We start from the raw sequence: 12102 nt of genomic DNA on the forward strand, positions 1-12102 counted from the left end.
GAGGTAATTAGCCTAGCTTAGCATAAAGACTAGAAGCAGGGGGAAACAGCTAGCCTGGGTCTGTGTACAGTTAAAAAAGCCAGCAACCAGAATAGTTTAGTTTAAAGGTGCACTGTGGAGTTTTCTTTAAAAAATCTACTTGCATTAAGTGTTTCTCAACAGATTGCATTGTGTGTATCCTTGAGGTCTAATAAACATGTTAAATGCATTTTCTTAATCATAAAATATTTGCAAATCAAATTGTTTTAACATTTCGAAACCTGCATTGTTCACAAAACTGTTTACTTGCTAGCAGTCTTCTTCCTCTCTGCCATTCGCTATGTGTCTTGGCTACATTACCACTGCATATAGATCAGAACAGTGCAAAATCATTGACCGGAATGTGGATTGCCTCACACACATGCTCATGCATCTGCATATGTGTGTTTGTGGGCAAAAACAAAAAAATATAATAGAATAATTAGAATATCCACTAGAATTTAATGTAACATTTTGTGGGGTTAAAATTACTTTTGGCTACACAGGATGAGTTTGCAATGGCTGACCCAATGGTGGATCAGTGAAGTTTTATTAAATATATACAATAAAATAAAATAATTAAATGGTGTTTAAGTTGCTACACAATGACTCTCTGGAGTGGAGGTTTGTTTTAGCTCCAGATGGATAAGCATCAGCGTATTCTTTGCAGGGAGTCAAACTGTTTGAGCTACCGTTGTAGTTGTTGTTATTGTTGTTGTTGTTTTAGCTCCGCTGCCTTGACAGTGATACATAGGGTGAAGGTTCAGAATCTGCTATAGTGCAGAGATGACAGGATTGTTTCAGAACTCCTTCTCTTTCTCTTTCTCTGTTTTCCATGGTTTCTACATCTCTCTCTCCCTCTCTCTCTCTCTCTCCCTCTCTCTCTCTCTCTCTCTTGCTTTGTCTCTCTGTGTCTTTCTCACTTTTTCCAAGCTGATTTGGAGCCTTGCATAGTCAATTATGTAGGGAGTGAGAGATGGAGTGGGGGCTCCAGCTTCCATATTTTGGTGTGATATTAATATTGCATGAGCGCAATTCTGTAGCGAATATCTAAGAGACTGCCTATTAAGGCAGCAGCAGGAGAAGAATGTGACAGACACACACACACTGTACATACATACATACACAGACAGTCAGAGAACAGGGGTGAATCAGTCAGGATCAGGCACAGGTTGTTATAATTAGTGTTTTCCAGATTTATTTTGGTGGGATAATAAGAGTGACTCATTTTTCTGTTTAATATGTCATGTTTGTTTATCTTGACATGGCTCACATCACACCGTACAGTGAGCGTGTTTGATGTTGGTGAGAACTGAGTGATGTTCCACTGTAATTGTGCTAAGAATGGAATATTTTAACAAACCAACTGAATAAACAAACAAAACAGAGACACAAAACAAATGCCTGCTTTAAGAAAAAAAAAAAAAAACCTTGCCAAGATAATTGTAATATTGCAAAGCAGGAGTGATCTGATGGCAGGCTATTTATTTTCTGCTGCTGGGTGGGTATCAATGATGCATACAGTAAGTGTCAACAGTGACAGGCTGAGATGGTCCCCAGCAATGACTGAGAGGCTCGGCATAGACACTTGATGCTTTTTGGGTGCTAAGCGGCGGTGACAACGGATGGTCTGTGATAGACATCTCATTTCATGCCACCACAGATTGTCCAAAGCATCTGATTTTAAGGTGTCATGAACATCACCCACATTAATGCAGTTGGAAAACATAATAACGCTTTTAATTTGTTTTCGTGGCTGTTTTGTAAACCTCAAATAATCTATGTAGTAGGTGACATGGCTCAAATCAGTAACAGAATATCAATGAGGATAGGATTTAATTTTGTTACACTGTATACCAAAATATGGAAAATGTATATAATAATAATTGTAGATTAATATGTTGAACTGTGCTTCACATTTATGCATTACATCAGACATATTTCTCAACATATCTGTAGGGTTGAAACTAACTATTCTTTTATTATTATTGATTAATCAGTTAAATGTTTTACTTTTTTGTATAAAGTCACATATTTTTTTTTATATTTTATTATAACATATTTAAATGCCCTGTTTCAGTCCAAAACCAAAATATATTCAGTTTACTATCATATAAAAACAGAGTACATAACACAAATATTGCTGTAGAAGAGTTGAACTGGGCCTAAACAAACTGGCCTTGCATACTGTTCAGTATGCCAACTGTCATTCCCCTTTAGATGTCAAATCATGTAAGCTACTGCAAATGTCCTGCACATCAAACGTAATAATCAGCAGAGAGCATTTTCCTCACAGGACTTGGACTCGCAAACATGCTAAAGAGGTTTTCCTTTACAGTCTTTTCCCTCTTGCAGTAGGATTGCCAGACGCTGTCAAAAGCCCAGAAAGCCTGGACTGGTGTCGACACAGCCAGTTAGTCTTGAGCCCAGAAGCATCATGCAGGGCCCGACGTTGAACAAGTGCTTGGTGACCTTACAGCACCAGCTGGAGTTTAAAGAAGTCTTTAAAAGGCCGATTCTCCACAGTAATATCATCGCCCATGCCTCAAAGAGTCTGCGATTAGCCCTTTCCCCGCTAAAATGTAAAAATATGTGCTGGAAAAACACATCACACCAAAGCCAATGCAAGGGAGAACAATGGAGGAGAGGAAGGAGAGAGAGAAGACGAGAGAGATGAGAGAGAGAGGGGAAGAGAGGGCTAGCAGCAGATAGGAGAGGCAAAAAAAGAAGGGAGAAGGAGAAAGAGAGGGAAACTAAACATCTTAACACCCCCAGACCCCCCCCCTCTCTGCCAGATATATCAATGTAGTTGACTTTCTCTGAAATTCAAATGGCAAGAGGAAAAAGAAACAGATGAAAAAAGAAAAAAAAAAGAAACCTGGCTTTGGAAGAGGGGGGGGGGGATTTGCTGAGAAAAAGACCTGCCATCTATGTATTAGTGCTCTGTAAATATTACATGAGCTCCACATTCGCTCAGTTGTTTGGCATTACTTCCACTGGATGGGTATATTATTTTAGAAACCATGCCTTGTTTATGGAGAGGCATGACCTACTTCCAGACACTCCTCTCTCTCTTTCTCTCTCTCTCTGGTATTTTTTCCCCCCCCCCCCCACCCTCTCTCTTTCCCTTTACCTCTCTTTCTCTTACTACACTCTATCTTTCTTACTCTCTCTTATCCACTCTCAATCTGCGAAATCTCAACTGGTTGTCCCTGCTGAACAATTACAAGGCAGAGAGACCCAAATGGAGATGTTTGTAGAAAACAACATGTGTATAATTAAGGTTTAATGAGCTCTTGTCAGGGTGGAATGTGCAATTAGATTGGTAATAAAAAATTCTGCCTGAATGCTAGTGGCAGAGGCTGGATGTGGAGTTAGCATGGCAGTGAATGAAAGAACAGTGAATTATTTTGAGCTCTATTGACAGAAGTAGCTGGATGCTGTATTTAGACTTAAATACATGGTGAGGTCCCAAATACAGAAAGAAGGGTTTTTTTTGTGGTGCTATATTGTGTGTTTTCAAATTACTGTATTTGTGCACACTAGGTTGGTTTCTTGGGAAAACAGTTCTTAAACAACTGAAGTTATGCTCTACTGCTGCAGAATGAAGCAAGAGACAATGATTGTGATTTGAATCGAAAAGGTCATAAATGTCATTGTCTTCACAAATAGAAAAAGGGAGCAGGTTTTATAAAAAAAAACCCTCAGAAAGTAGTTCTAAACTAGTGTGCATTCAGAGAGAACATACCACTGCCAAGGCTTCACGGTCTTGGTAATTTGTTATTTTAGTAGAAAATGTTACGATTTTTTACAGTGAAAGACAATCACTCTGATTAAGGAATGGCGGCCATGTTTTCTGGAGAATACCTAAATCCAGTCCTGGCATAATAAGGCTGGGATGGTTTGTTTAAAATTTTAAATGTGCAAGACTCACTAAATGAATAATTAATAATACGTCCGTCATGTCACTGTAGCACCATCTACAGGTGAAATTAGGATTGCAACTTATGTTATTTTTATTATTGACCAATCATTTTGTTTTCTACACTGTCAGAAAATAGTGAAACAGTTTCATTATATTTTGCCAGAGCGCATGATGATGCCTTTAAATGTCTTGTTTTGCCTGACAAACAGTCCAAAACCCAAATGATATTCATTTAACTCAGTTCATCATCATTATATCAATATGCCAAAGAAAATCTACAAGTCTTCACATTTAAGGATTTTAAAAGCACCCAACTGTAACTTAACCATACCTTAACCATAGCTTATTTTCCATTACCACACTTTTTTCTTAAACCTAATTATACCGCAGTTGCCGTGCGTAGATGTTGTAAGAAACCAGGATTTTATAAACCTTGGCACTGGACAGGAAAAATATAAAGAGTTTTACAGAATCAACCAATATTAATGTTCTTGTGTTGAGGTTAGACAGACAGACAGACAGACAGAACTGAAAACATTACCTCTGTGGTGAATAGAACAATTGTATATGCAAAATAAGAGTATTTACTGAATATAATCGGTCCTTCTCTGCTCTCAAATCGCTGCCTGGCATTTATTTCTTGTTCAGACACACTATTTTATGGAAGGACACTTCTCCAAGTCCAGTGTCTCTTTAAATAAGGCACTTGTGAGGGAAAAAAAGGCAGGTATCTTGCTGCTCTCTTTTCCGCTCTATTCCTCTTTTCTTGACTTGTTGAAATTGCTGCTTGTGGGTCTGGTGGAGAGGATCCACATACACAAAAATCATGTTTGGCTCTTTCTGAATTACTTGACTAGTCTCTGAAAGAGAGGGCCCTTTGTTGCCTTCCTCTGGGACTGCCCTTGAAAGGCTCCTATTGTGTGGTAAGCACTATGATATAATGCAAGTGGATTTAATAGATTTAATGGAACATGCAGACATGGTTCTCAAGCCCTCATGTGATGAGAAGCAGCCTGTTTTTAGTAGATCGGAACCAAGTCTTAAAAAATTAAATATGTCAATGTCGCCTTGTTCCAGAAGCATGTTAAGCTTTGATTGTATATTAAATATTCTTGATTGTTTGGTCCGTGTGGAGGTGGAATACATTACATATTTTTTTACATTATCAACAGCATGCTTTGATATCACGTTTTTGAGTTCTTTTCAGATTTCTGTATTGCTTGATTATCCATTTCTGTTCCACCTGAGTTGTGTTGGAAGTCAAGGTTAGGCAGAGTGGGGGGAGTTGAATGTCAGTGATGTGTTAGCTTTGTTTTCATTGTGTTAACAGGAGCACAATGGTACGATTGTGTGGCCATCTGAAACCCTACACCTACCCAGAGCTTTTGGGGGTCAGAGGTGGGGGAGATGTGTGTGCCTTTAGCCAGACGAACCATGCATTTTGAAAGACCCAGAAACCAAACAGTAATCCATCCAGCATACCATCAAAACCATTCGGCTTCGCTGGCTTGAATTCCAGATCTGCTCATTGGGAGTTCTTGTAAAATGCTCTTATTTTCCAAATATAAATGATGCTTCTTTTTTTCCCCTTTGTTGCTTTGGGATCTGTCTCATTATTTTAAGGTGCCATTTGAGGAGTGGCCTGCCTCTTGAAACCCCTCAGTGTGATGGACAAGACCATAAAGCCGAGCAATAAACCTGAGATGAATGTTATATCTTAACACTGATAGAGGCAATTAAGTCCATCATATGCGAGAGAGGGAACACCCTTCTCTTGGGACTCATTCACTTGCATGGTTTAACATGATCCCCAGCTAAATGCCTTATTTTATTTCTCCTTTCAGCTCACAGCTTACAGTCGAGCACAAATTGAGCTGATTTTTTTTCTCACACAATTTGGTCTTTCTGTCTGATCTGCCCTTTTCTGTCTGTCGTCATGTGTCTCCCTCTCTCTCTCGCTATCTCTCCCTTTTCTATCTCACCACCCTGTTTTGCCGTATTTGTCATGGTAATGTAAAAAATCTCAGCCGCTCCAATTCATTTCGTGCTCTTTCAGTCGAGAAAGAAGGGCAATTCTGTTTTTCCTCACCACTTTCTGTGTGTTGTGGTTTAAAGGTAATGAAGACCATATTTCATCTGCATGGAGTTATATGACTGGGCGTGGCTGAGCAGGTCTGTTATGGGAAAATAAATATTATGGAAGGTCTAACTTTGTTATCTTTATCTCGCCTGGATCAATGTGTGTATTATTGGACAGGATACATTACACAAACACGTAGGCACGCAGGCAATGTGCACACATCCAGAGCCAAGTTGTATATACAATATGCAAACATGCACACACATAAGGAACACATAAAGGTGAAATACACATGCAGCAGCAGAGATATCCACCAATACACACAAGCAATCCATATCTGCTTTACAGCACACCATCCCCCACACTCTCTATGCTTTGGTTATGTCTGTCTGTATGTATGTGTGTGTGTTAATCTGTGTGTATGTGTGTGCCTGCCAGCGAGTCACTGAATGCTCTAATGACCACAGTCCTGACACAGGTATTTTGACTGCTGCCTCTTTCCATCGGCACATTGACTGACATGCGATTAGTTACGCTGGGGTGGAAAACTAGGGAGGCGCACACTGTAACCATGAAAAGAGACTAGGAAGACGGTTAAGTCCTTTTCTCTCCTGCCTCATCTTTCTTTAAATCTAAAACATCCCTGGCTGCAGTTACTGGTTGTGTGATTTGGTATTCAGTACGTACAGTAAAGCACAGCTGGGCTCACTGCGACCTTATGAGAAAAGCCTATTGTGTAGATCAATGCAGGTTAGCAGCACTGTAGTACAGAATGCAAAGTAACTGTTGTAGTAAGAATACAGAATTGGCACAATTCTGTAAAAAGGAATGCATTGCCCCATTATTGACCTTAGTAAGTGGATCGTGCATTGGCCAGACTTAAATGATCTACATTAAATCCCGTTTATTTGTTAGTGTCTTCATAAAATTCACTTACTCACTTATCCTAAGGAGTTAAACATTGTGAGGTTATACAGATTGCACATTTGGGAAAAGCAATGATATCCAATCAGTACTCAGTATTGGCAGATACCCAGAGTTTATTGGAATTGCTTCCAGAAGAGAAGTTAAATGGATCGGCGCAACCTATTTGTGAGTTCTAGTTATTAGTTTGGTTTGATTTTATCATAAAACGACATGTAGATAGTTAAGTGTCTTGAATATACAAAACATTTTTATGTGATCAAATTAAACCATTGGGTACAAATAACAGACTCAATAGACAAAGACTCCATCTACCAATTTCAAAATGCAACCTACGCATAAGAAACTGGCAAAACTACAAACACAACACAAAAGCAGAAAAACAGATATTCATAACATATGAACGCAGATAAAATATTCAGTATTAGACACAAACTAGATGAAAAATTGAAGCATGTCACAGGATTAAAACACTACAGTTAAAATGTATTTCCAATGTGACACTCAGTATAATAGATTATATAGATAACAGCAGATCAACATATTGTATCTAGAATAAAGTATAAACTGAGCCAATTACTTTCACTGTCAGTATTAAAAGTAAAAAAAACCTCCTGACTAATAATTTTGAACCACTTTTTTAAAAAGTTTTATGATATATTTTCTTATTCTTTAATGGATGGCTAACATTTTGAGATGCCACTATAGATGTGAGTTCTAGGCTGAAGCTACATTTCTGATATGCTGTGTTCCAGTCAACAGTTGTTCTATAACCTCTATGACTGTGGTGCATTTCCTGCATCAAACTGACATTGGTTTGGCTTTACGCAAACACAAAGCTATTTATAGCATCTCTCCCACTTTATTTTCTCCCTCCCATTCTCTCCCTCTCTATCTCTCTCTCTCTCATGTATTTGCATTTCAGCTATGCAAACAGGAGTGTGGTGTCAAGTGCGTCAGTTGTACAGGCCTTACTTGTCCCTTCTCCTTCTCAAGCCTCAATCCATCTCAAAATTTCTCTCCTTCGTTCCCTCGCTCGACATGACTCCCCTCTCCTCCATCTCACTGTAGCTTTCTACCTCACTCTCACCTTCATCCTCTCCTCCCCCCCCTTCACCCTCTATCCCTCTCTCTCTCTCTGTGTCTGTGTTTTCCTTTGCTCAATTGTTTTGCTGTAGATTTGACCGCTATGATTAATGACCTCAAAGCCTCAGGAAAGCAAACAGAGAGAGAGAGAGCCACGACAAGCTTGCCCTTCCCTTACAAACCTCCCTTTTTCTCATATGTCAACTACTCGTATGTTCACACTGAGCCTGTTATGAGTTTTGGAAAAAGATCCACATAATGAGTCAGATAACACCAGAGAAAGATTTTATATGCACAAAATTGTGTCTGATTTCCACAGATAACAAACTCCACCTGGCAGACAGAACAGATTTCTCATACTACTGCTATAAAGCCCTGTGCATCATTCATTTATTCTTAATGCATTTTTACTGTTGTTTATTTAGCTCATTAAATGAATGTAAACATCATCTCTATATCAGTGCACTGAATGTTCAGTGTTTTACATTATTTCCTAACATTTCAGAGCTTTTGTTGTCTTCCATGTGTGCAGAATCTTAAAAATTAACATTAGAACAAGGATCACAGATGTAATGAACCTCTTGCTAAGAGGTCAGGTTCAAATTAGCCACACATAGAGGAAGGCATTTGGGGTTTGGCTCAAGGACACGCAGCTGGGTGGATGCTTAAATATGGTTAAATTTTAGGCAACAACTTTTATAACCATTATTTAGCTTTTTTTTTTATTACTTATTAATTTTCCATCCGAGACTATTAAACTTGAATTGGCACATGGTAAACTCAGGATCATGCACAGATTTGCCCCCTCCTATATCTGTACTCTAGCTTGAGTTCTGTACACTTAACTGACCAGTTGTTAAGCACAAAGAGGAAGGAAATGATTAGTTTTACCTTTCCCCTCAATTTAGATATTGTTTGTTACTCTAACAACTCTGTCCTCTGTGACTCCTTCACATTGTGCTGCAGAAGCAGACTTCAGTTTGCTCTTTGACATTCTGCATAATTGTTTTTTACTTACCCTGTTTTGCTCATCGAGATCTGGTTTGCAGGTGTGACAATAACCTATTCCAAGACACCATCACATCTAGCACGATGTGATTAGTACAGCATGTAAAATCATTTTCCAGGAGCAATAAAGAAAGTGATTTCATTTTCATTGCAGAATACAATGATTGTTCCTCTAGCAAACTAATAGTGCTATCAGACAGAAATCATTGCACTAGAAGTAACAGTTCCATCAGAGGCTGCATGATAACGTGGAAATGGAATTGGGGCTTCAAATTGAATAATGTTGCAAGGAATTGCCTTTGTACTGCGGTTTGTTTGGTGCTCTTACTGTGTCACGTAAAAAGAGAGAAACTAAATGCAACACTTTTGGAGAGGAATCTGACTGTAATTTAAATGGAAAATATTCAAAAACATAAATCCCCAAAAGGGTTTATATTGAACAACTCCACGACTCCAGTACAGTAAATTTAGTCCCAGGAAAATATGGCTCATTACACTTGAAACATGGCTATAAAAATGATTGTGGCCCATTTCTGGTCCCTGCCCACAGCTTGAGAAACACCCCTAGTAAGTAAGAACATATCCATCCCGTTACTTGACCTTACAGTAGCAGCGGTAATTCATCTCAGCCACTACTAGCTGTCTTGAGGTGTGTTTTGTTTCCTCATAAATGGCTGGTGCCAAAGAGTGTCAGACAGAGAAGCAGGGAAGGCCTCTGGGAGTATGTGTGTGTGTGTGGTGTGTTGTGGTGTGGTGTGTGTGTATGCATGTTTATATGCCTGTGTGTTTCAAGCTGCGGCCTCTGGCTGTGACCCCAGTGTTAATCACACTATAGCCAGAACAACCACAGGCTCTATCGCCACTACTGCTGCTACTAACCCTCCTCCTCTCTGACTCCATTTGTCCTTCATTCATGCTCTCTGTCTTTACTCTGTCTTTATTTCTGTCTCTCTATTCTTCTATACTTACAGTCTCTTTCCTTCTGTACCTCCCACTTGTACATGATCTCTACCCAGTGCTTTACCATTAGCTCAGGGATACACCTTCGTCTTTCTCATCCCCATAACCTCAAACCGTCACCTTTCCTCTAGCCTAAGCCTCCCCTTTAGGCTTCTTGAGCTCGGTGTTTCTGAGTTCTGAATAAGCGGGGTTGCCCTGTCCTCATTTCTCTGGCAAAGTGCAAAAGCACCAAAGGCTGTTCTCACTTCTTGAGTCTGTGTGGTTTTGATCACCAGCTCGGCGACTGGTCAGCAGGGTTGCTAAACGTGTTAATTTGTAATTGGTTGGCAATGTTCAGCGTTGATATCTATTTTGATTTATGGTCATTACAATGTTTTATTCACCACCTCCATTTTTTTTAGAGGTATTGTAAACCACGGCACAAATGACTTCAATCAGAGCAAAGAGCACAAACCTCCTACAGGTTTACAAAAGATGTCAGTTTAACAGAAATCATCTTGAACACTTCTCTTTGAGTCTGACCAAAAGTAAACACAGAAAGTAGGTCCCTGGAAATTCCTGTAGCTGTTCTAGCAAACTAAATGGCACAGTAAATCAATTTCTGGGTCACCTCCTGGCTGACTTACCTGTCATATGTCGCTTGATTATGTAAATGTCGCCTTTGATTTGATTTGACTGGCAAACTTGCTGGATGACTAACTAGATGCCCGTTGGTGAAAGTGTTGTGCGCTTAGTGTTATGATTATCACTCTGTTGTCCCTTTGTCGCCTTGTGACACCCGTGGAATCGCAGCACTGAGGTGTGTGCACACTTAGACACACAGACCCAGGCTGTAGGCAAGCTGAGACGAAGAGTGCGAGTTACACAAGCTTTGACAGGGCCTAATTATACGTGTCTCTAATGAACTGTAATTACTGACATCCACCAGAGCATCGAGGTCTATAAGCCTAGGACTCGCAGTCATTAGGCTGCTGTGTTACAGTGTTTCTGTATCTCCAGTGACTGACTGAAAATCTCTGTTTTCTGTCCCTGTTGTGATTTGTTGGTCTCTGCCTAACTGTTTTCTCATTTCTCTCGCTCTCTACAGTTTGATGGTGACAACATGTACATGAATGAAAACAACCATGAGTTCCTCCAGCCAAACCAGGTGAGTTCAAATTGCCCCTAATGGAATACCTGCTCTTTTCCTCTCATTTCATCTGTTCCCTGTGATTGTTGCCTGAGTTGTTGCAGAGCAATTTTCCTCCCACCATTGTTCAAGCTTGTTAGGATGGACGACAAATTGTTGTTACTGAAACAACCACCTAGTTGTATGACATAAGCTGAAAGCAAAGGGACTGAACTCTTTTCCAATCTATTCCAATTAGTTCACCCTTGTTTTACGCTGACAGATATAGCAACATAAGATATTTTGCAGTGTATTGTGCACTGTATAGGTGTAATATTCACACAAGATTGTTAAGTGTAGCCGTTACACACCTGGGATTTAACGAATAGGCAACACAGAAATGTTAAATACTCGCCTGTGAATATGTCACGTCAAAAGTATTTATACTGGCAGCGATGCAAATTTGCGACACAGTAAAATAAAAATTTAAATCCACACACACTTACTGCAGACAGGGACTGGAAGAAAAATGGCAGTAGCTTGCAGAGCTCTCAGGGGTCACAGTACAGCATCGAATGGTGCATGGATAAAAAGGTCGCATTCACCGAGTTCATCTCAGCTGCCTGACCTGGAGCTCCAGTCTTGTATGGTATGTGAAGATGTATTCATACGTTAAAACACCGAAGTTACACAAGTAGACCAGCAACTCAACGTGTTCTACAAGGTAAAATTACTGTTTTTGTGGTCTTTGAAGAGAGCACAGATGGTTAACGGCTTCAGTTCCCCATCTGTAAATGTTTCATTTTTGGGTCCTTTGTCAGGGTGATAAAAACAAACAATCAAAGTTTGCCATGAGTTGTGATGTGATGTCTGTTCCGCACAATGAGATTGGTTGATGCATTTATGGGCTCCATGAAAGATCAGAAAAATCGACCTAAATCAGAATTTTCTTTTTGCTTTTTTTCTGTTTAATATTCGTGTTCTGTGTGAAAG

General features: G+C 39.6%; 1 protein-coding gene across 2 annotated transcripts in view; it reads left to right on the forward strand.

Moving 5' to 3' along the window:
- Positions 1-12102, forward strand: part of tox2 (TOX high mobility group box family member 2) — an 89430-nt gene that overhangs the window by 34984 nt on the left and 42344 nt on the right. For both annotated transcript variants that reach the window (XM_035662792.1, XM_035662793.1), the window contains exon 3: positions 11089-11148. In XM_035662792.1, coding sequence (XP_035518685.1) covers positions 11089-11148 — 60 coding nt within the window. The remainder of the gene's footprint in view (positions 1-11088; positions 11149-12102) is intronic.

Source organism: Morone saxatilis, unplaced genomic scaffold (genome assembly GCF_004916995.1).
Source record: "Morone saxatilis isolate NCDOM2014 unplaced genomic scaffold, NCSU_SB_2.0 Contig18, whole genome shotgun sequence".
Taxonomy (NCBI): Eukaryota; Metazoa; Chordata; class Actinopteri; family Moronidae; genus Morone; species Morone saxatilis.